The sequence below is a fragment of the Macrobrachium rosenbergii genome, chromosome 26 (genome assembly GCF_040412425.1).
Source record: "Macrobrachium rosenbergii isolate ZJJX-2024 chromosome 26, ASM4041242v1, whole genome shotgun sequence".
NCBI lineage: Eukaryota > Metazoa > Arthropoda > Malacostraca > Decapoda > Palaemonidae > Macrobrachium > Macrobrachium rosenbergii.
This window is the reverse complement of record NC_089766.1, coordinates 30,325,281-30,350,816: the sequence shown is the minus strand read 5'-3', so window position 1 is coordinate 30,350,816 and position 25,536 is coordinate 30,325,281. Positions and strand designations below refer to the sequence as shown.

The window sequence follows — 25,536 nt, the reverse complement described above, 5'->3', positions numbered from 1 at the left end:
TAAAACAAAACTTACAACTGCCATTCAGATAGCAGTTTTAAACAAGCATGACAGGATGTACTGTCCTGCCCATTTAAATCTACAGGAGAAGCAACAACAGCTCTAGCCATACTCACCACATTCTCTTCAGCTTCAAGAAGCGCTTTATTACGCTCTTGGCATAACCGAGCCGCTTCCCTGTTTCCACTGGTCTTATGAACCTGTGGTTCAGTGGGAACTGATTCTTTGGACTGGCTTTCACTCGGACCATCAAAGGTCTCCGTTAAATAAATGAGGTTGTCGACATGACGTCTGACAACTTTCCCATTAGCTTTACGCACGTAAGCAGCGGTAACCTCATTTAGGTCATTAACCTCTACCTTTAATACAACTCCTAATGGGTAATCAAAGGGTTTGGAGAAATTACTCTTTATACATACCAAATCGCCAACCTTCAATAGAGTATGTCCTTTCTTGGAATATCTACCTTTCCGATCAATGGACTGATGTAACAAATTGGCTACAAATTCCTCTCTATACAATTTCTCCAAATTATGTCTAACCTTCTTAAGCTTATTATACTTAGAAAGCAAAAGCTTTTGATTATCTCCAAGTATTTCGTCAGTATAGTCCCACGACTCTTCAAATTCAGTAGAATTAAGTTGAGGAATAATACTAACACAAGGAACATCATAACCTTTTATAACCATCTCTGGAGTCAGAGGTACAGGAACACAATGGTTCGTCTCTAGTTTAGTCAAAGCAGACTTAAAAGCAATAGGTCGCTTATTAATAAGCATTTTACTCTCACTAATTAAATATTCAAAATCAAAGTAGTCCAAAATGTTATTTCTTATACTGGAGGTTATTATCCTCTTTACTTGTTTAACCATTGACTCGACGAGTCCACCAAGTTTAGGAGAATAAGCAGGATATGGGTGAAACTTCATAGCCCGAATATTATATTTTTTCAAAAACTCTATACATTCTGCGTCGTTTAAATACGATACAGTTTGCTCAACTCCAGCTACAATTGGACTACCATTGTCACTAACGATCAATGAAGGGATACCATACTCAAATATATGGAGCTGTATAGCTCTGAGAAAAGAAGCCTTCTCCATTGACCTACATAACACCAAGTTAACAGCTCTGGACCATAAACATGAAATTACGAGTACATAAACCTTAGACTTTTGTTTTGCACTATCTGTGACCATAAAAGGTCCACAATGATCAACACAAATATTCCTAAATGGAATAGAATCAGGGTTTATCCTAAAATCTCTGTATGCATTTTGATTAATTTTTATATTACGGAATTCAACCTCTTGCATACCAGACAATTATTCAATACTTTTTAACAGTTACAAACCCATTAGTTATCCAAAATTGCTTCCTTTAGCAGACTCAAAGTCTTATATATACCAGAATGACCAGTCCTAACATGCATGTCCCAAATAATGCTTTTTGCAACAGGGCAATCCTTTGCTAATAGGATAGGACACTTCTCGCTATAAGAAGCTCTTAAGTTCTTCAGTTTACTTTGTACTCTTATTATATTGTCTTCGTCCAGAAAAAGGTTAAGCTGAACCACTAACTGGTCTGTACATTCTCTCTTTAACAATGATTCGTAAGAATTTCTAAATGTTGATAGCTGTGCCTGCGAAATTAAGTATTTAAAACTCGATAAATATTCATTTCAGAATTTGGTAACGACTCTGGCTCACCACGTGTACATTTCCACTTTAACTTCAAATTATTCACGAACCTGAATACGTAACTCAGAACCTTCACCGCTTTAGAAAAGCTTGAAAACTTAGTTAACGGAAATAGTGGTTCGGCTTCAGACAAATTAACCTCAACTGGAAAACTACGCACAGGTTTCTGGTCTGGATAGGGAACACTAATTCTAAATTCGGAATCAATATTGTCAACAAATTTAGGCCCAGACAGAAAACATGTATTACGAAGAGTTTTTTCTGATACACACCTCGTCAGAACATCAGCAGGATTACGAATGCCGTCTATATGACAAAAATTACCGAATGTTTCTCGCACAAGCCAGAAATATCGTTCAGTCTATTATTTATTAAAACATTCTTCTTCTCAATTTTGCCAAAATCTATCTCTTTTGACTTTATCCAATTCAAGGTAATCATCGAGTCCGTGAATGCATATATCTGATCTATCTTAATTGGTCGAACAGCACAAGACATATTGTCGTATAAATCCAGACTAGCTTTTACAGCAAGATGTAAAGCTATAAGTTCCAAAACGGGAATGGACTTAGTTCTTAGGTTTTTAGAGATTACGGAATTCTTCGCTAAAACTAAATGCATATTAGAAGTGATTACTTCGTGAAGATAAATTGCACAACCTAAAAGTTCTTTACTAGCATCTGCATAGACAACCAAATTATACACACTCTCTCGGTCCCCTATTGAGCGGTTAACAACCACTTCGTTGCTCTTATTTATTTTCTTAGAGATTTTTCCCCATTCTTTACGCTGCTCTGGAGTCAACTGATCATCCCAGCGTATTTTACTATCTATTTGAAGTTTATGCAAAATAATCTTGCTCTATTCAAGATAGGAATGTTTATACCAAAGGGATCAAAATTAGATTGAAAAGTGCTTAGAACTTTCCTTTTAGTGTTGGCTGTGGGATCCAAGTACAGTTTACGTGTTTTAATAGTATCATTCTTCGTATCCCAGTAAAGACCAAACAATTTCTCACAATCCTTTTCACTCTGTAGTTGATACTGCTTGCTTACGTTCGGTGAATTTGTATTGAACTGTTGCAATTCGAACCCATATTTATTAAAAACTTCAGTAGCTAATTTCAAACCCTTGATAAGATCATCCTCACTGTTAGAAGTATAGGACAAATTATCCATATATGATAAATCATATAATGACTTCCTAATCTCTGTTAACTCAGGATCTTCGTCACTTGCATTAAGAATCAAAATATAGTAAAGTCCAAGCATTAACAAGAACGGGGAAAATCGCATTCCAAATGGTACTCTACAAAATCTATACCCAATGATAGAAAAATCACCCTTGGACACATCTTTGAACCAAAGAAACAATAACTTATCGGTGTCTTCCTTCTAAGTAATAGCTGTAAAAATGCTTTCTTTAAGTCAAAAGTTACTAAAACTTATCAAAACGAAGAAGTAATGTCGCTACTTGAATTTTATGATTTAAGTTAGGTCCTACTTGTGAACATTGGTTATGAGACAGAGACCTAGCACCAGTATTTTCACCCAAATTGGATAAGAAGACTACTCTGCACTTAGTGGATTCAACGTTCTCCCGAAAAACTGCATTATGAGCCAAAAATGATGCGTCATTATCTCTAGAATAGGCGGCTATGTTATCAATACGTTCTATGATCCCATCCATTAATTGTTGATGGATAACCTCATCATACTCTTTCAATTTCTCGGGGAAAGTTTCTTTCCTGAGAATTTAAAACACTCTTAGCTAAATTGTAATTTGGAGATAAAAGAGGTGCAATTTCTTTTTTCCAAAGACAAGGCATAATTAACCGTCCAGACTCTTTATCAACTTCTATGCTTGACAAAACATTATTAACTAAATCAGTTTCTTCTTCTGTAACACTAGTATTTCTGGTATCATCATGAATATTAAGCAGAGAATTTAACATATCGTCCAAACAATCTTCTGTAGCCTGTTGAATCTTTGAGTAGTCAAAATCCTTTTTCTCTTTAAGCAAAGAACTAATTGAACTGCATTCTAGTCATATGGGCTTATCGAGCTTAAATTTCGGCAAACTATTAATATTACTCAAATACTGAGACACACTACCCGCCAACATAATTCCAGAGGGTGTATTAAAATAAGTTGAAGGCGGTTTACCCATTTCAGAGAAATTATGCTGAACGAGTGGAAAAATATGATTTTGGTCACTGCCCAACAATATAGATATATTGTCTACTCTATCTTTAACCTTATCCAAATTGATATCTGCTAACCTGTAGCCTTTGCTGTTGAAATGATTTACGACGGACTTTAGTCCAGGAACGTCTATGGCCGTCCGAATGGTCTTTAGACAAACTGCTCTAATCACCTGTTCACCTTGACCCGGTATATCGACGGGAAACTCAACTAAAAAGGAATCATGCGTTTTCTCAGAGTTTATTCCTTTACGTTCAGTTTGACTTTATCAATTACCTTGCAGTTAGGAATATTATCAGGTGAACCCTTCACAAAGGTAGTTTGCGATCCTAAATCTTTAAAGACTCTCCAAGGAGTTCTACATCCATCCTTGTTTACGAACACTGTCCCCGTAGGAAGTATTACGTCATTATGGATTTGTGAATTATAATTAGCAGTTAACATATTGTTAGAAGTATTCTTGCTACCTATAGCAACTTTCTTACCTTTGTTCGGAGAGCCTATCTGTAACTTAGATTTTTCTTTACTTTTCACAGATTTAAGACTTGGATAGCATAAATAGGACATATGAAATTTATTGCACTTACGGCAAGGATTTAATTTAGTCCTACAATTCTTAATATTATGCTCTAAAGATCCACATTTAATGCAACAGTTTATAGCCTCAAGCCTATCGACTCTACTCTTCGGATCGGTATATTTCGGGCAGAAACTAAGTCTATGGTCCCCAGCATTCGGTTCCTTATCATAGAAACACAGATTACACTTATATCTTGAAGTCTCAGGCTTGTCAGTTACATTTGTTGCCAAAGATAATACCTTCGGTTTTACTGTATTCACCTTCTTAGATTGAACTTGCACAAACCTATCATTAGCCTCAAAAACGCTATCCATTATCTCATCGAGACTAGGTTTTGATTTACCTGTAATAGCCGTGACCTCTTTCTTAAATGTATCACACAAGCTATTCCACAAAAAATATTGGACAAATATACTTGCGTCTATTTTTAATGTGCTAACTTGATCTCTTATAACTCGCGCTTGACTTATCCACTTAAATGCATCTACAGCATCATTATTTAGAGTGAGTTTACTAAGAGATGAAATGACAGAATACTGTTGAGTAAGCGTGTCACTAAAGGCCTCGTTAAGTAATTGAACTGCCGCTTCATAACTCAAGTCTTTAAGCGAAAGAGATTCAACTAGCGTTTTCGCTGGTCCGGTCAATTGTTTCGAGAGATATGAAAACTTTTCAAAACTAGATAAACTATACTTCGATATTAAGCTCTCAAACGAAACCAGAAATTTATGATAATTAGCAGGATCCCCATCAAATTTCGGTAGTTCAATATCAGGCAAGGAAATCCGATGTTTACTTTCACCTAAGCGTTTCCCTACATCTGAAGACAATTTCATTTTGTCTAGTTCTTCTTGCAATTCGTGAATTACTCTACAAACATTAAGACTATAATCGTTAGCCGCAACCATTTCCTTTGTCAATTCTTCCTCATCAGTAATCAGGTCATAAATCGATTCATTCAATTTGTCAATTTTATCTAAATTACTCTTTAAATTATCCATCAGGTAATTATTTCAAGCTTATCCTCTCTTGCTAAAACCTCTAAGTAAGTTCTTAACAACTTGGTAATAGATCCTTTATGACCTCCTCTCTTCCTAATTGCCGTATCCATTTTCGAAAGAATGGAAGTTACAATTATACGAAAAAAAAAAAAGCTTATACAGAAAATGTTGAGCTAACAAAGTCAAATATGCATATCAAAACAAAATTTTACCTACCCCCGTCATCAGTGCCTTAAAGCTACAAAGAATTTTCCATCACGATTACGTTAAATTACAAAGCAAAACAAAATTGAACAAAACAATATTCCACTAAAATGTTACTATACAATACAAATATAAACAGGTGTGGAATAGGGGTGAATGGGAAAGAAAGACAGACCAATAATTATTTAATTATTTTTATTAAAATTGGCACTGCACTTTTTGTCAGCTCGACAAATGCGTTTCTGTCTCTTCCAAGGACCCACTTCACATTCAGCGAAAAAGTAACGTTACCTATAATCAAAGGAAAAAGTTCAGTTACTTCTAAGAAATTGTTAACTTCACTTGTGATCAATTAAACACAGTTCAAGCAAATTAAAAAATCACTTTCGACCTTTTAACTCAATTGAGTTTAAAGCTAGTGCTAAATAAGGAAAGATTTTTCATGGGGCCTTTTGACAATGATCGGCCAAAGCAAAAGCAATGACTACTACCCAACTGGTATAACAAAGCACCTTGGAAACTTTTGTTTTACTCACCCAAACAGAGGCTGACGAAGCACTTTACAAAAGTTAATCCATGAAACTGAAGAAGTTGATGGAGCACTATAACTTTGAGGCCTTGCCAGCTTCATCAGGGCGGGTAGTTAGCGGGATCTGGACTCACGCTCTATATCTCTGACGCAGTACCTCAAACAAATCATCCACAGTTAATTACATATGTTTAAAAGAGAGTTCATAAAGTTTGTTCACCACAGTCGGCGCGTGCACTATCTTGAAGCAGAAATGCTCCAGAGATGGGGGGCAGGGAGCACAAAGCAGCTATATTTGCTGCTATCCGGTAAGTGATACCAACAACTGTTTGCCTTGGTACTTGTTGTACTTGTACTTGTACTTGTACTTGTACTGCCAGAGTAGGGTACTTCATATCTTGAAGTTACCTTTTAGCGTCCCTGGCAAGGAATCTGGATGAAGGTTTTCTACAATCCAATATTTACCCTTCCAGCGTCCTTGTCAAGGAATCTGGATGAGCGCTTTCTTGTGAGAAGCTCAAAATTTTCCAAGGGAAAAAGTTTAACTTTAAAAGAAAAATCTTTCCTTATTCGGGAAGATACTTAAAATTATTATTTTTGTACACTGGCCGCCCGAGGTGAACAAATTAACATATTTGTGAAACAAACAAATATATACAAATAATGTTTGTATCCACTAGGACAGCGTCGAGCCTGCATCCCGTGAATACTCAATATATTACAATCATAAAAACAAAACTTACAACTGCCATTCAGATAGCAGTTTTAAACAAGCATGACAGGATGTACTGTCCTGCCCATTTAAATCTACAGGAGAAGCAACAACAGCTCTAGCCATACTCACCACATTCTCTTCAGCTTCAAGAAGCGCTTTATTACGCTCTTGGCATAACCGAGCCGCTTCCCTGTTTCCACTGGTCTTATGAACCTGTGGTTCAGTGGGAACTGATTCTTTGGACTGGCTTTCACTCGGACCATCAAAGGTCTCCGTTAAATAAATGAGGTTGTCGACATGACGTCTGACAACTTCCCCATTAGCTTTACGCACGTAAGCAGCAGTAACCTCATTTAGGTCATTAACCTCTACCTTTAATACAACTCCTAATGGGTAATCAAAGGGTTTGGAGAAATTACTCTTTATACATACCAAATCGCCAACCTTCAATAGAGTATGTCCTTTCTTGGAATATCTACCTTTCCGATCAATGGACTGATGTAACAAATTGGCTACAAATTCCTCTCTATACAATTTCTCCAAATTATGTCTAACCTTCTTAAGCTTATTATACTTAGAAAGCAAAAGCTTTTGATTATCTCCAAGTATTTCGTCAGTATAGTCCCACGACTCTTCAAATTCAGTAGAATTAAGTTGAGGAATAATACTAACACAAGGAACATCATAACCTTTTATAACCATCTCTGGAGTCAGAGGTACAGGAACACAATGGTTCGTCTCTAGTTTAGTCAAAGCAGACTTAAAAGCAATAGGTCGCTTATTAATAAGCATTTTACTCTCACTAATTAAATATTCAAAATCAAAGTAGTCCAAAATGTTATTTCTTATACTGGAGGTTATTATCCTCTTTACTTGTTTAACCATTGACTCGACGAGTCCACCAAGTTTAGGAGAATAAGCAGGATATGGGTGAAACTTCATAGCCCGAATATTATATTTTTCAAAAACTCTATACATTCTGCGTCGTTTAAATACGATACAGTTTGCTCAACTCCAGCTACAATTGGACTACCATTGTCACTAACGATCAATGAAGGGATACCATACTCAAATATATGGAGCTGTATAGCTCTGAGAAAAGAAGCCTTCTCCATTGACCTACATAACACCAAGTTAACAGCTCTGGACCATAAACATGAAATTACGAGTACATAAACCTTAGACTTTTGTTTTGCACTATCTGTGACCATAAAAGGTCCACAATGATCAACACAAATATTCCTAAATGGAATAGAATCAGGGTTTATCCTAAAATCTCTGTATGCATTTTGATTAATTTTTATATTACGGGAATTCAACCTCTTGCATACCAGACAATTATTCAATACTTTTTTAACAGTTACAAACCCATTAGTTATCCAAAATTGCTTCCTTAGCAGACTCAAAGTCTTATATATACCAGAATGACCAGTCCTAACATGCATGTCCCAAATAATGCTTTTTGCAACAGGGCAATCCTTTGCTAATAGGATAGGACACTTCTCGCTATAAGAAGCTCTTAAGTTCTTCAGTTTACTTTGTACTCTTATTATATTGTCTTCGTCCAGAAAAAGGTTAAGCTGAACCACTAACTGGTCTGTACATTCTCTCTTTAACAATGATTCGTAAGAATTTCTAAATGTTGATAGCTGTGCCTGCGAAATTAAGTATTTAAAACTCGATAAATATTCATTTCCAGAATTTGGTAACGACTCTGGCTCACCACGTGTACATTTCCACTTTAACTTCAAATTATTCACGAACCTGAATACGTAACTCAGAACCTTCACCGCTTTAGAAAAGCTTGAAAACTTAGTTAACGGAAATAGTGGTTCGGCTTCAGACAAATTAACCTCAACTGGAAAACTACGCACAGGTTTCTGGTCTGGATAGGGAACACTAATTCTAAATTCGGAATCAATATTGTCAACAAATTTAGGCCCAGACAGAAAACATGTATTACGAAGAGTTTTTTCTGATACACACCTCGTCAGAACATCAGCAGGATTACGAATGCCGTCTATATGACAAAAAATTACCGAATGTTTCTCGCACAAGCCAGAAATATCGTTCAGTCTATTATTTATTAAAACATTCTTCTTCTCAATTTTGCCAAAATCTATCTCTTTTGACTTTATCCAATTCAAGGTAATCATCGAGTCCGTGAATGCATATATCTGATCTATCTTAATTGGTCGAACAGCACAAGAAATATTGTCGTATAAATCCAGACTAGCTTTTACAGCAAGATGTAAAGCTATAAGTTCCAAAACGGGAATGGACTTAGTTCTTAGGTTTTTAGAGATTACGGAATTCTTCGCTAAAACTAAATGCATATTAGAAGTGATTACTTCGTGAAGATAAATTGCACAACCTAAAAGTTCTTTACTAGCATCTGCATAGACAACCAAATTATACACACTCTCTCGGTCCCCTATTGAGCGGTTAACAACCACTTCGTTGCTCTTATTTATTTGCTTAGAGATTTTTCCCATTCTTTACGCTGCTCTGGAGTCAACTGATCATCCCAGCGTATTTTACTATCTATTTGAAGTGTATGCAAAAATAATCTTGCTCTATTCAAGATAGGAATGTTTATACCAAAGGGATCAAAATTAGATTGAAAAGTGCTTAGAACTTTCCTTTTAGTGTTGGCTGTGGGATCCAAGTACAGTTTACGTGTTTTAATAGTATCATTCTTCGTATCCCAGTAAAGACCAAACAATTTCTCACAATCCTTTTCACTCTGTAGTTGATACTGCTTGCTTACGTTCGGTGAATTTGTATTGAACTGTTGCAATTCGAACCCATATTTATTAAAAACTTCAGTAGCTAATTTCAAAGCCTTGATAAGATCATCCTCACTGTTAGAAGTATAGGACAAATTATCCATATATGATAAATCATATAATGACTTCCTAATCTCTGTTAACTCAGGATCTTCGTCACTTGCATTAAGAATCAAAATATAGTAAAGTCCAAGCATTAACAAGAACGGCGAAAATCGCATTCCAAATGGTACTCTACAAAATCTATAGCCAATGATAGAAAAATCACCCTTGGACACATCTTTGAACCAAAGAAACAATAACTTATCGGTGTCTTCCCTTCTAAGTAATAGCTGTAAAAATGCTTTCTTCAAGTCAAAAGTTACTAAAAACTTATCAAAACGAAGAAGTAATGTCGCTACTTGAATTTTATGATTTAAGTTAGGTCCTACTTGTGAACATTGGTTATGAGACAGAGACCTAGCACCAGTATTTTCACCCAAATTGGATAAGAAGACTACTCTGCACTTAGTGGATTCAACGTTCTCCCGAAAAACTGCATTATGAGCCAAAAATGATGCGTCATTATCTCTAGAATAGGCGGCTATGTTATCAATACGTTCTATGATCCCATCCATTAATTGTTGATGGATAACCTCATCATACTCTTTCAATTTCTCGGGGGAAAGTTTCTTTCTCTGAGAATTTAAAATACTCTTAGCTAAATTGTAATTTGGAGATAAAAGAGGTGCAATTTCTTTTTTCCAAAGACAAGGCATAATTAACCGTCCAGACTCTTTATCAACTTCTATGCTTGACAAAACATTATTAACTAAATCAGTTTCTTCTTCTGTAACACTAGTATTTCTGGTATCATCATGAATATTAAGCAGAGAATTTAACATATCGTCCAAACAATCTTCTGTAGCCTGTTGAATCTTTGAGTAGTCAAAATCCTTTTTCTCTTTAAGCAAAGAACTAATTGAACTGCATTCTAGTCATATGGGCTTATCGAGCTTAAATTTCGGCAAACTATTAATATTACTCAAATACTGAGACACACTACCCGCCAACATAATTCCAGAGGGTGTATTAAAATAAGTTGAAGGCGGTTTACCCATTTCAGAGAAATTATGCTGAACGAGTGGAAAAATATGATTTTGGTCACTGCCCAACAATATAGATATATTGTCTACTCTATCTTTAACCTTATCCAAATTGATATCTGCTAACCTGTAGCCTTTGCTGTTGAAATGATTTACGACGGACTTTAGTCCAGGAACGTCTATGGCCGTCCGAATGGTCTCTAGACAAACTGCTCTAATCACCTGTTCACCTTGACCCGGTATATCGACGGGAAACTCAACTAAAAAGGAATCATGCGTTTTCTCAGAGTTTATTCCCTTTACGTTCAGTTTGACTTTATCAATTACCTTGCAGTTAGGAATATTATCAGGTGAACCCTTCACAAAGGTAGTTTGCGATCCTAAATCTTTAAAGACTCTCCAAGGAGTTCTACATCCATCCTTGTTTACGAACACTGTCCCCGTAGGAAGTATTACGTCATTATGGATTTGTGAATTATAATTAGCAGTTAACATATTGTTAGAAGTATTCTTGCTACCTATAGCAACTTTCTTACCTTTGTTCGGAGAGCCTATCTGTAACTTAGATTTTTCTTTACTTTTCACAGATTTAAGACTTGGATAGCATAAATAGGACATATGAAATTTATTGCACCTACGGCAAGGATTTAATTTAGTCCTACAATTCTTAATATTATGTTCTAAAGATCCACATTTAATGCAACAGTTTATAGCCTCAAGCCTATCGACTCTACTCTTCGGATCGGTATATTTCGGGCAGAAACTAAGTCTATGGTCCCCAGCATTCGGTTCCTTATCATAGAAACACAGATTACACTTATATCTTGAAGTATCAGGCTTGTCAGTTACATTTGTTGCCAAAGATAATACCTTCGGTTTTACTGTATTCACCTTCTTAGATTGAACTTGCACAAACCTATCATTAGCCTCAAAAACGCTATCCATTATCTCATCGAGACTAGGTTTTGATTTACCTGTAATAGCCGTGACCTCTTTCTTAAATGTATCACACAAGCTATTCCACAAAAAATATTGGACAAATATACTTGCGTCTATTTTTAATGTGCTAACTTGATCTCTTATAACTCGCGCTTGACTTATCCACTTAAATGCATCTACAGCATCATTATTTAGAGTGAGTTTACTAAGAGATGAAATGACAGAATACTGTTGAGTAAGCGTGTCACTAAAGGCCTCGTTAAGTAATTGAACTGCCGCTTCATAACTCAAGTCTTTAAGCGAAAGAGATTCAACTAGCGTTTTCGCTGGTCCGGTCAATTGTTTCGAGAGATATGAAAACTTTTCAAAACTAGATAAACTATACTTCGATATTAAGCTCTCAAACGAAACCAGAAATTTATGATAATTAGCAGGATCCCCATCAAATTTCGGTAGTTCAATATCAGGCAAGGAAATCCGATGTTTACTTTCACCTAAGCGTTTCCCTACATCTGAAGACAATTTCATTTTGTCTAGTTCTTCTTGCAATTCGTGAATTACTCTACAAACATTAAGACTATAATCGTTAGCCGCAACCATTTCCTTTGTCAATTCTTCCTCATCAGTAATCAGGTCATAAATCGATTCATTCAATTTGTCAATTTTATCTAAATTACTCTTTAAATTATCCTTCAGGGTAATTATTTCAAGCTTATCCTCTCTTGCTAAAACCTCTAAGTAAGTTCTTAACAACTTGGTAATAGATCCTTTATGACCTCCTCTCTTCCTAATTGCCGTATCCATTTTCGAAAGAATGGAAGTTACAATTATACGAAAAAAAAAAACATACAGAAAATGTTGAGCTAACAAAGTCAAATATGCATATCAAAACAAAATTTTACCTACCCCGTCATCAGTGCCTTAAAGCTACAAAGAATTTTCCATCACGATTACGTTAAATTACAAAGCAAAACAAAATCCTTTAACTGTGCGGCAAGTACCTGCAAATCACGAGTCATAACCGCAAATATATCCCATTTTTCTTGGAACCGTTATTTTGATATAAACTACATTGTAAGGAAAATTCTGTGGCTAATAAATGGAACACGCGAACGAACTATAGAAACCATTAAATTAATACTAACGCCAAAGAACGGAACGATTTACGAGCTGTCAAAAAGAGCCCCACGTTGGGCGCCATTCACTGAATAAAACAATATTCCACCAAAGTTACTATACAATACAAATATAAACAGGTGTGGAATAGGGGTGAATGGGAAAGAAAGACAGACCAATAATTATTTAATTATTTTTATTAAAATTGGCACTGCACTTTTTGTCAGCTCGACAAATGCGTTTCTGTCTCTTCCAAGGACCCACTTCACATTCAGCGAAAAAAAGTAACGTTACCTATAATCAAAGGAAAAAGTTCAGTTACTTCTAAGAAATTGTTAACTTCACTTGTGATCAATTAAACACAGTTCAAGCAAATTAAAAATCACTTTCGACCTTTTAACTCAATTGAGTTTAAAGCTAGTGCTAAATAAGGAAAGATTTTTCATGGGGCCTTTTGACAATGATCGGCCAAAGCAAAAGCAATGACTACTACCCAACTGGTATAACAAAGCACCTTGGAAACTTTTGTTTTACTCACCCAAACAGAGGCTGACGAAGCACTTTACAAAAGTTAATCCATGAAACTGAAGAAGTTGATGGAGCACTATAACTTTGAGGCCTTGCCAGCTTCATCAGGGCGGGTAGTTAGCGGGATCTGGACTCACGCTCTATATCTCTGACGCAGTACCTCAAACAAATCATCCACAGTTAATTACATATGTTTAAAAGAGAGTTCATAAAGTTTGTTCACCACAGTCGGCGCGTGCACTATCTTGAAGCAGAAATGCTCCAGAGATGGGGGGCAGGGAGCACAAAGCAGCTATATTTGCTGCTATCCGGTAAGTGATACCAACAACTGTTTGCCTTGGTACTTGTACTTGTACTTGTACTTGTACTTGTACTTGTACTGCCAGAGTAGGGTACTTCATATCTTGAAGTTACCTTTTAGCGTCCCTGGCAAGGAATCTGGATGAAGGTTTTCTACAATCCAATATTTAACCTTCCAGCGTCCTTGTCAAGGAATCTGGATGAGCGCTTTCTTGTGAGAAGCTCAAAAGTTTCCAAGGGGAAAAAGTTTAACTTTAAAAGAAAAATCTTTCCTTATTCGGGAAGATACTTAAAATTATTATTTTTGTACACTGGCCGCCCGAGGTGAACAAATTAACATATTTGTGAAACAAACAAATATATACAAATAATGTTTGTATCCACTAGGACAGCGTCAAGCCTACATCCCGTGAATACTCAATATATTACAATCATAAAAACAAAACTTACAACTGCCATTCAGATAGCAGTTTTAAACAAGCATGACAGGGTGTACTGTCCTGCCCATTTAAATCTACAGGAGAAGCAACAACAGCTCTAGCCATACTCACCACATTCTCTTCAGCTTCAAGAAGCGCTTTATTACGCTCTTGGCATAACCGAGCCGCTTCCCTGTTTCCACTGGTCTTATGAACCTGTGGTTCAGTGGGAACTGATTCTTTGGACTGGCTTTCACTCGGACCATCAAAGGTCTCCGTTAAATAAATGAGGTTGTCGACATGACGTCTGACAACTTCCCCATTAGCTTTACGCACGTAAGCAGCAGTAACCTCATTTAGGTCATTAACCTCTACCTTTAATACAACTCCTAATGGGTAATCAAAGGGTTTGGAGAAATTACTCTTTATACATACCAAATCGCCAACCTTCAATAGAGTATGTCCTTTCTTGGAATATCTACCTTTCCGATCAATGGACTGATGTAACAAATTGGCTACAAATTCCTCTCTATACAATTTCTCCAAATTATGTCTAACCTTCTTAAGCTTATTATACTTAGACAGCAAAAGCTTTTGATTATCTCCAAGTATTTCGTCAGTATAGTCCCACGACTCTTCAAATTCAGTAGAATTAAGTTGAGGAATAATACTAACACAAGGAACATCATAACCTTTTATAACCATCTCTGGAGTCAGAGGTACAGGAACACAATGGTTCGTCTCTAGTTTAGTCAAAGCAGACTTAAAAGCAATAGGTCGCTTATTAATAAGCATTTTACTCTCACTAATTAAATATTCAAAATCAAAGTAGTCCAAAATGTTATTTCTTATACTGGAGGTTATTATCCTCTTTACTTGTTTAACCATTGACTCGACGAGTCCACCAAGTTTAGGAGAATAAGCAGGATATGGGTGAAACTTCATAGCCCGAATATTATATTTTTCAAAAACTCTATACATTCTGCGTCGTTTAAATACGATACAGTTTGCTCAACTCCAGCTACAATTGGACTACCATTGTCACTAACGATCAATGAAGGGATACCATACTCAAATATATGGAGCTGTATAGCTCTGAGAAAAGAAGCCTTCTCCATTGACCTACATAACACCAAGTTAACAGCTCTGGACCATAAACATGAAATTACGAGTACATAAACCTTAGACTTTTGTTTTGCACTATCTGTGACCATAAAAGGTCCACAATGATCAACACAAATATTCCTAAATGGAATAGAATCAGGGTTTATCCTAAAATCTCTGTATGCATTTTGATTAATTTTTATATTACGGAATTCAACCTCTTGCATACCAGACAATTATTCAATACTTTTTAACAGTTACAAACCCATTAGTTATCCAAAATTGCTTCCTTAGCAGACTCAAAGTCTTATATATACCAGAATGACCAGTCCTAACATGCATGTCCCAAATAATGCTTTTTGCAACAGGGCAATCCTTTGCTAATAGGATAGGACACTTCTCGCTATAAGAAGCTCTTAAGTTCTTCAGTTTACTTTGTACTCTTATTATATTGTCTTCGTCCAGAAAAAGGTTAAGCTGAACCACTAACTGGTCTGTACATTCTCTCTTTAACAATGATTCGTAAGAATTTCTAAATGTTGATAGCTGTGCCTGCGAAATTAAGTATTTAAAACTCGATAAATATTCATTTCCAGAATTTGGTAACGACTCTGGCTCACCACGTGTACATTTCCACTTTAACTTCAAATTATTCACGAACCTGAATACGTAACTCAGAACCTTCACCGCTTTAGAAAAGCTTGAAAACTTAGTTAACGGAAATAGTGGTTCGGCTTCAGACAAATTAACCTCAACTGGAAAACTACGCACAGGTTTCTGGTCTGGATAGGGAACACTAATTCTAAATTCGGAATCAATATTGTCAAACAAATTTAGGACCAGACAGAAAACATGTATTACGAAGAGTTTTTTCTGATACACACCTCGTCAGAACATCAGCAGGATTACGAATGCCGTCTATATGACAAAAATTACCGAATGTTTCTCGCACAAGCCAGAAATATCGTTCAGTCTATTATTTATTAAAACATTCTTCTTCTCAATTTTGCCAAAATCTATCTCTTTTGACTTTATCCAATTCAAGGTAATCATCGAGTCCGTGAATGCATATATCTGATCTATCTTAATTGGTCGAACAGCACAAGACATATTGTCGTATAAATCCAGACTAGCTTTTACAGCAAGATGTAAAGCTATAAGTTCCAAAACGGGAATGGACTTAGTTCTTAGGTTTTTAGAGATTACGGAATTCTTCGCTAAAACTAAATGCATATTAGAAGTGATTACTTCGTGAAGATAAATTGCACAACCTAAAAGTTCTTTACTAGCATCTGCATAGACAACCAAATTATACACACTCTCTCGGTCCCCTATTGAGCGGTTAACAACCACTTCGTTGCTCTTATTTATTTGCTTAGAGATTTTTCCCCATTCTTTACGCTGCTCTGGAGTCAACTGATCATCCCAGCGTATTTTACTATCTATTTGAAGTTTATGCAAAAATAATCTTGCTCTATTCAAGATAGGAATGTTTATACCAAAGGGATCAAAATTAGATTGAAAAGTGCTTAGAACTTTCCTTTTAGTGTTGGCTGTGGGATCCAAGTACAGTTTACGTGTTTTAATAGTATCATTCTTCGTATCCCAGTAAAGACCAAACAATTTCTCACAATCCTTTTCACTCTGTAGTTGATACTGCTTGCTTACGTTCGGTGAATTTGTATTGAACTGTTGCAATTCGAACCCATATTTATTAAAAACTTCAGTAGCTAATTTCAAAGCCTTGATAAGATCATCCTCACTGTTAGAAGTATAGGACAAATTATCCATATATGATAAATCATATAATGACTTCCTAATCTCTGTTAACTCAGGATCTTCGTCACTTGCATTAAGAATCAAAATATAGTAAAGTCCAAGCATTAACAAGAACGGCGAAAATCGCATTCCAAATGGTACTCTACAAAATCTATAGCCAATGATAGAAAAATCACCCTTGGACACATCTTTGAACCAAAGAAACAATAACTTATCGGTGTCTTCCCTTCTAAGTAATAGCTGTAAAAATGCTTTCTTCAAGTCAAAAGTTACTAAAAACTTATCAAAACGAAGAAGTAATGTCGCTACTTGAATTTTATGATTTAAGTTAGGTCCTACTTGTGAACATTGGTTATGAGACAGAGACCTAGCACCAGTATTTTCACCCAAATTGGATAAGAAGACTACTCTGCACTTAGTGGATTCAACGTTCTCCCGAAAAACTGCATTATGAGCCAAAAATGATGCGTCATTATCTCTAGAATAGGCGGCTATGTTATCAATACGTTCTATGATCCCATCCATTAATTGTTGATGGATAACCTCATCATACTCTTTCAATTTCTCGGGGAAAGTTTCTTTCTGAGAATTTAAAATACTCTTAGCTAAATTGTAATTTGGAGATAAAAGAGGTGCAATTTCTTTTTTCCAAAGACAAGGCATAATTAACCGTCCAGACTCTTTATCAACTTCTATGCTTGACAAAACATTATTAACTAAATCAGTTTCTTCTTCTGTAACACTAGTATTTCTAGTATCATCATGAATATTAAGCAGAGAATTTAACATATCGTCCAAACAATCTTCTGTAGCCTGTTGAATCTTTGAGTAGTCAAAATCCTTTTTCTCTTTAAGCAAAGAACTAATTGAACTGCATTCTAGTCATATGGGCTTATCGAGCTTAAATTTCGGCAAACTATTAATATTACTCAAATACTGAGACACACTACCCGCCAACATAATTCCAGAGGGTGTATTAAAATAAGTTGAAGGCGGTTTACCCATTTCAGAGAAATTATGCTGAACGAGTGGAAAAATATGATTTTGGTCACTGCCCAACAATATAGATATATTGTCTACTCTATCTTTAACCTTATCCAAATTGATATCTGCTAACCTGTAGCCTTTGCTGTTGAAATGATTTACGACGGACTTTAGTCCAGGAACGTCTATGGCCGTCCGAATGGTCTCTAGACAAACTGCTCTAATCACCTGTTCACCTTGACCCGGTATATCGACGGGAAACTCAACTAAAAAGGAATCATGCGTTTTCTCAGAGTTTATTCCCTTTACGTTCAGTTTGACTTTATCAATTACCTTGCAGTTAGGAATATTATCAGGTGAACCCTTCACAAAGGTAGTTTGCGATCCTAAATCTTTAAAGACTCTCCAAGGAGTTCTACATCCATCCTTGTTTACGAACACTGTCCCCGTAGGAAGTATTACGTCATTATGGATTTGTGAATTATAATTAGCAGTTAACATATTGTTAGAAGTATTCTTGCTACCTATAGCAACTTTCTTACCTTTGTTCGGAGAGCCTATCTGTAACTTAGATTTTTCTTTACTTTTCACAGATTTAAGACTTGGATAGCATAAATAGGACATATGAAATTTATTGCACCTACGGCAAGGATTTAATTTAGTCCTACAATTCTTAATATTATGTTCTAAAGATCCACATTTAATGCAACAGTTTATAGCCTCAAGCCTATCGACTCTACTCTTCGGATCGGTATATTTCAGGGCAGAAACTAAGTCTATGGTCCCCAGCATTCGGTTCCTTATCATAGAAACACAGATTACACTTATATCTTGAAGTCTCAGGCTTGTCAGTTACATTTGTTGCCAAAGATAATACCTTCGGTTTTACTGTATTCACCTTCTTAGATTGAACTTGCACAAACCTATCATTAGCCTCAAAAACGCTATCCATTATCTCATCGAGACTAGGTTTTGATTTACCTGTAATAGCCGTGACCTCTTTCTTAAATGTATCACACAAGCTATTCCACAAAAAATATTGGACAAATATACTTGCGTCTATTTTTAATGTGCTAACTTGATCTCTTATAACTCGCGCTTGACTTATCCACTTAAATGCATCTACAGCATCATTATTTAGAGTGAGTTTACTAAGAGATGAAATGACAGAATACTGTTGAGTAAGCGTGTCACTAAAGGCCTCGTTAAGTAATTGAACTGCCGCTTCATAACTCAAGTCTTTAAGCGAAAGAGATTCAACTAGCGTTTTCGCTGGTCCGGTCAATTGTTTCGAGAGATATGAAAACTTTTCAAAACTAGATAAACTATACTTCGATATTAAGCTCTCAAACGAAACCAGAAATTTATGATAATTAGCAGGATCCCCATCAAATTTCGGTAGTTCAATATCAGGCAAGGAAATCCGATGTTTACTTTCACCTAAGCGTTTCCCTACATCTGAAGACAATTTCATTTTGTCTAGTTCTTCTTGCAATTCGTGAATTACTCTACAAACATTAAGACTATAATCGTTAGCCGCAACCATTTCCTTTGTCAATTCTTCCTCATCAGTAATCAGGTCATAAATCGATTCATTCAATTTGTCAATTTTATCTAAATTACTCTTTAAATTATCCATCAGGGTAATTATTTCAAGCTTATCCTCTCTTGCTAAAACCTCTAAGTAAGTTCTTAACAACTTGGTAATAGATCCTTTATGACCTCCTCTCTTCCTAATTGCCGTATCCATTTTCGAAAGAATGGAAGTTACAATTATACGAAAAAAAAAAAACTTATACAGAAAATGTTGAGCTAACAAAGTCAAATATGCATATCAAAACAAAATTTTACCTACCCCCGTCATCAGTGCCTTAAAGCTACAAAGAATTTTCCATCACGATTACGTTAAATTACAAAGCAAAACAAAATCCTTTAACTGTGCGGCAAATACCTGCAAATCACGAGTCATAACCGCAAATATATCCCATTTTTCTTGGAACCGTTATTTTGATATAAACTACATTGTAAGGAAAATTCTGTGGCTAATAAATGGAACACGCGAACGAACTATAGAAACCATTAAATTAATACTAACGCCAAAGAACGGAACGATTTACGAGCTGTCAAAAAGAGCCCCACGTTGGGCGCCATTCACTGAACAAAACAATATTCCACTAAAGTTACTATACAATACAAATATAAACAGGTGTGGAATAGGGGTGAATGGGAAAGAAAGACAGACCAATAATTATTTAATTATTTTTATTAAAATTGGCACTGCACTTTTTGTCAGCTCGACAAATGCGTTTCTGTCTCTTCCAAGGACCCACTTCACATTCAGCGAAAAAGTAACGTTACCTATAATCAAAGGAAAAAGTTCAGTTACTTCTAAGAAATTGTTAACTTCACTTGTGATCAATTAAACACAGTTCAAGCAAATTAAAAATCACTTTCGACCTTTTAACTCAATTGAGTTTAAAGCTAGTGCTAAATAAGGAAAGATTTTTCATGGGGCCTTTTGACAATGATCGGCCAAAGCAAAAGCAATGACTACTACCCAACTGGTATAACAAAGCACCTTGGAAACTTTTGTTTTACTCACCCAAACAGAGGCTGACGAAGCACTTTACAAAAGTTAATCCATGAAACTGAAGAAGTTGATGGAGCACTATAACTTTGAGGCCTTGCCAACTTCATCAGGGCGGGTAGTTAGCGGGATCTGGACTCACGCTCTATATCTCTGACGCAGTACCTCAAACAAATCATCCACAGTTAATTACATATGTTTAAAAGAGAGTTCATAAAGTTTGTTCACCACAGTCGGCGCGTGCACTATCTTGAAGCAGAAATGCTCCAGAGATGGGGGGCAGGGAGCACAAAGCAGCTATATTTGCTGCTATCCGGTAAGTGATACCAACAACTGTTTGCCTTGGTACTTGTTGTACTTGTACTTGTACTTGTACTTGTACTGCCAGAGTAGGGTACTTCATATCTTGAAGTTACCTTTTAGCGTCCCTGGCAAGGAATCTGGATGAAGGTTTTCTACAATCCAATATTTAACCTTCCAGCGTCCTTGTCAAGGAATCTGGATGAGCGCTTTCTTGTGAGAAGCTCAAAAGTTTCCAAGGGGAAAAAAGTTTAACTTTAAAAGAAAAATCTTTCCTTATTCGGGAAGATACTTAAAATTATTATTTTTGTACACTGGCCGCCTGAGGTGAACAAATTAACATATTTGTGAAACAAACAAATATATACAAATAATGTTTGTATCCACTAGGACAGCGTCAAGCCTACATCCCGTGAATACTCAATATATTACAATCATAAAAACAAAACTTACAACTGCCATTCAGATAGCAGTTTTAAACAAGCATGACAGGATGTACTGTCCTGCCCATTTAAATCTACAGGAGAAGCAACAACAGCTCTAGCCATACTCACCACATTCTCTTCAGCTTCAAGAAGCGCTTTATTACGCTCTTGGCATAACCGAGCCGCTTCCCTGTTTCCACTGGTCTTATGAACCTGTGGTTCAGTGGGAACTGATTCTTTGGACTGGCTTTCACTCGGACCATCAAAGGTCTCCGTTAAATAAATGAGGTTGTCGACATGACGTCTGACAACTTCCCCATTAGCTTTACGCACGTAAGCAGCAGTAACCTCATTTAGGTCATTAACCTCTACCTTTAATACAACTCCTAATGGGTAATCAAAGGGTTTGGAGAAATTACTCTTTATACATACCAAATCGCCAACCTTCAATAGAGTATGTCCTTTCTTGGAATATCTACCTTTCCGATCAATGGACTGATGTAACAAATTGGCTACAAATTCCTCTCTATACAATTTCTCCAAATTATGTCTAACCTTCTTAAGCTTATTATACTTAGACAGCAAAAGCTTTTGATTATCTCCAAGTATTTCGTCAGTATAGTCCCACGACTCTTCAAATTCAGTAGAATTAAGTTGAGGAATAATACTAACACAAGGAACATCATAACCTTTTATAACCATCTCTGGAGTCAGAGGTACAGGAACACAATGGTTCGTCTCTAGTTTAGTCAAAGCAGACTTAAAAGCAATAGGTCGCTTATTAATAAGCATTTTACTCTCACTAATTAAATATTCAAAATCAAAGTAGTCCAAAATGTTATTTCTTATACTGGAGGTTATTATCCTCTTTACTTGTTTAACCATTGACTCGACGAGTCCACCAAGTTTAGGAGAATAAGCAGGATATGGGTGAAACTTCATAGCCCGAATATTATATTTTTCAAAAAACTCTATACATTCTGCGTCGTTTAAATACGATACAGTTTGCTCAACTCCAGCTACAATTGGACTACCATTGTCACTAACGATCAATGAAGGGATACCATACTCAAATATATGGAGCTGTATAGCTCTGAGAAAAGAAGCCTTCTCCATTGACCTACATAACACCAAGTTAACAGCTCTGGACCATAAACATGAAATTACGAGTACATAAACCTTAGACTTTTGTTTTGCACTATCTGTGACCATAAAAGGTCCACAATGATCAACACAAATATTCCTAAATGGAATAGAATCAGGGTTTATCCTAAAATCTCTGTATGCATTTTGATTAATTTTTATATTACGGGAATTCAACCTCTTGCATACCAGACAATTATTCAATACTTTTTTAACAGTTACAAACCCATTAGTTATCCAAAATTGCTTCCTTAGCAGACTCAAAGTCTTATATATACCAGAATGACCAGTCCTAACATGCATGTCCCAAATAATGCTTTTTGCAACAGGGCAATCCTTTGCTAATAGGATAGGACACTTCTCGCTATAAGAAGCTCTTAAGTTCTTCAGTTTACTTTGTACTCTTATTATATTGTCTTCGTCCAGAAAAAGGTTAAGCTGAACCACTAACTGGTCTGTACATTCTCTCTTTAACAATGATTCGTAAGAATTTCTAAATGTTGATAGCTGTGCCTGCGAAATTAAGTATTTAAAACTCGATAAATATTCATTTCCAGAATTTGGTAACGACTCTGGCTCACCACGTGTACATTTCCACTTTAACTTCAAATTATTCACGAACCTGAATACGTAACTCAGAACCTTCACCGCTTTAGAAAAGCTTGAAAACTTAGTTAACGGAAATAGTGGTTCGGCTTCAGACAAATTAACCTCAACTGGAAAACTACGCACAGGTTTCTGGTCTGGATAGGGAACACTAATTCTAAATTCGGAATCAATATTGTCAACAAATTTAGGCCCAGACAGAAAACATGTATTACGAAGAGTTTTTTCTGATACACACCTCGTCAGAACATCAGCAGGATTACGAATGCCGTCTATATGACAAAAATTACCGAATGTTTCTCGCACAAGCCAGAAATATCGTTCAGTCTATTATTTATTAAAACATTCTTCTTCTCAATTTTGCCAAAATCTATCTCTTTTGACTTTATCCAATTCAAGGTAATCATCGAGTCCGTGAATGCATATATCTGATCTATCTTAATTGGTCGAACAGCACAAGACATATTGTCGTATAAATCCAGACTAGCTTTTACAGCAAGATGTAAAGCTATAAGTTCCAAAACGGGAATGGACTTAGTTCTTAGGTTTTTAGAGATTACGGAATTCTTCGCTAAAACTAAATGCATATTAGAAGTGATTACTTCGTGAAGATAAATTGCACAACCTAAAAGTTCTTTACTAGCATCTGCATAGACAACCAAATTATACACACTCTCTCGGTCCCCTATTGAGCGGTTAACAACCACTTCGTTGCTCTTATTTATTTGCTTAGAGATTTTTCCCCATTCTTTACGCTGCTCTGGAGTCAACTGATCATCCCAGCGTATTTTTACTATCTATTTGAAGTTTATGCAAAAATAATCTTGCTCTATTCAAGATAGGAATGTTTATACCAAAGGGATCAAAATTAGATTGAAAAGTGCTTAGAACTTTCCTTTTAGTGTTGGCTGTGGGATCCAAGTACAGTTTACGTGTTTTAATAGTATCATTCTTCGTATCCCAGTAAAGACCAAACAATTTCTCACAATCCTTTTCACTCTGTAGTTGATACTGCTTGCTTACGTTCGGTGAATTTGTATTGAACTGTTGCAATTCGAACCCATATTTATTAAAAACTTCAGTAGCTAATTTCAAAGCCTTGATAAGATCATCCTCACTGTTAGAAGTATAGGACAAATTATCCATATATGATAAATCATATAATGACTTCCTAATCTCTGTTAACTCAGGATCTTCGTCACTTGCATTAAGAATCAAAATATAGTAAAGTCCAAGCATTAACAAGAACGGCGAAAATCGCATTCCAAATGGTACTCTACAAAATCTATAGCCAATGATAGAAAAATCACCCTTGGACACATCTTTGAACCAAAGAAACAATAACTTATCGGTGTCTTCCCTTCTAAGTAATAGCTGTAAAAATGCTTTCTTTAAGTCAAAAGTTACTAAAAACTTATCAAAACGAAGAAGTAATGTCGCTACTTGAATTTTATGATTTAAGTTAGGTCCTACTTGTGAACATTGGTTATGAGACAGAGACCTAGCACCAGTATTTTCACCCAAATTGGATAAGAAGACTACTCTGCACTTAGTGGATTCAACGTTCTCCTGAAAAACTGCATTATGAGCCAAAAATGATGCGTCATTATCTCTAGAATAGGCGGCTATGTTATCAATACGTTCTATGATCCCATCCATTAATTGTTGATGGATAACCTCATCATACTCTTTCAATTTCTCAATGAAAGTTTCTTTCTCTGAGAATTTAAAATACTCTTAGCTAAATTGTAATTTGGAGATAAAAGAGGTGCAATTTCTTTTTTCCAAAGACAAGGCATAATTAACCGTCCAGACTCTTTATCAACTTCTATGCTTGACAAAACATTATTAACTAAATCAGTTTCTTCTTCTGTAACACTAGTATTTCTAGTATCATCATGAATATTAAGCAGAGAATTTAACATATCGTCCAAACAATCTTCTGTAGCCTGTTGAATCTTTGAGTAGTCAAAATCCTTTTTCTCTTTAAGCAAAGAACTAATTGAACTGCATTCTAGTCATATGGGCTTATCGTGCTTAAATTTCGGCAAACTATTAATATTACTCAAATACTGAGAGACACTACCCGCCAACATAATTCCAGAGGGTGTATTAAAATAAGTCGAAGGCGGTTTACCCATTTCAGAGAAATTATGCTGAACGAGTGGAAAAATATGATTTTGGTCACTGCCCAACAATATAGATATATTGTCTACTCTATCTTTAACCTTATCCAAATTGATATCTGCTAACCTGTAGCCTTTGCTGTTGAAATGATTTACGACGGACTTTAGTCCAGGAACGTCTATGGCCGTCCGAATGGTCTTTAGACAAACTGCTCTAATCACCTGTTCACCTTGACCCGGTATATCGACGGGAAACTCAACTAAAAAGGAATCATGCGTTTTCTCAGAGTTTATTCCCTTTACGTTCAGTTTGACTTTATCAATTACCTTGCAGTTAGGAATATTATCAGGTGAACCCTTCACAAAGGTAGT

General features: G+C 35.9%; 3 protein-coding genes and 1 long non-coding RNA gene across 5 annotated transcripts; all 4 read right to left on the bottom strand.

Annotated features, from left to right (window-relative positions):
- Positions 1-11: 11 nt before the first annotated feature.
- LOC136852793 (uncharacterized) lies at positions 12-1,103 on the bottom strand. Its single transcript, XM_067127693.1, has one exon. It carries the CDS (start codon positions 1,101-1,103, stop codon positions 12-14), a length of 1,092 nt encoding a protein of 363 aa, XP_066983794.1.
- Positions 1,104-5,870: 4,767 nt separating this feature from the next.
- LOC136853123 (uncharacterized) lies at positions 5,871-10,739 on the bottom strand. Of its 2 annotated transcripts, none has more exons than XM_067128423.1 (2): positions 6,227-10,739; positions 5,871-5,981 (listed from the first exon to the last, which is right to left on the bottom strand). In XM_067128423.1, exon 1 carries the CDS (start codon positions 10,605-10,607, stop codon positions 9,405-9,407), a length of 1,203 nt encoding a protein of 400 aa, XP_066984524.1. In that variant the 5' UTR covers positions 10,608-10,739; the 3' UTR covers positions 5,871-5,981; positions 6,227-9,404. The 2 variants fall into 2 exon arrangements, with proteins under 2 accessions (XP_066984524.1, XP_066984525.1); XM_067128424.1 differs by having other exon boundaries at positions 6,227-9,743.
- Positions 10,740-20,224: 9,485 nt separating this feature from the next.
- Positions 20,225-20,657, bottom strand: LOC136852747 (uncharacterized). The gene is made up of 2 exons (XR_010857241.1): positions 20,580-20,657; positions 20,225-20,335 (listed from the first exon to the last, which is right to left on the bottom strand). It is a non-coding gene; the product is annotated as an uncharacterized lncRNA (long non-coding RNA).
- A 656-nt stretch (positions 20,658-21,313) lies between these two features.
- On the bottom strand, positions 21,314-22,405 carry LOC136852792 (uncharacterized). Its single transcript, XM_067127692.1, has one exon. It carries the CDS (start codon positions 22,403-22,405, stop codon positions 21,314-21,316), a length of 1,092 nt encoding a protein of 363 aa, XP_066983793.1.
- Positions 22,406-25,536: the final 3,131 nt, after the last annotated feature.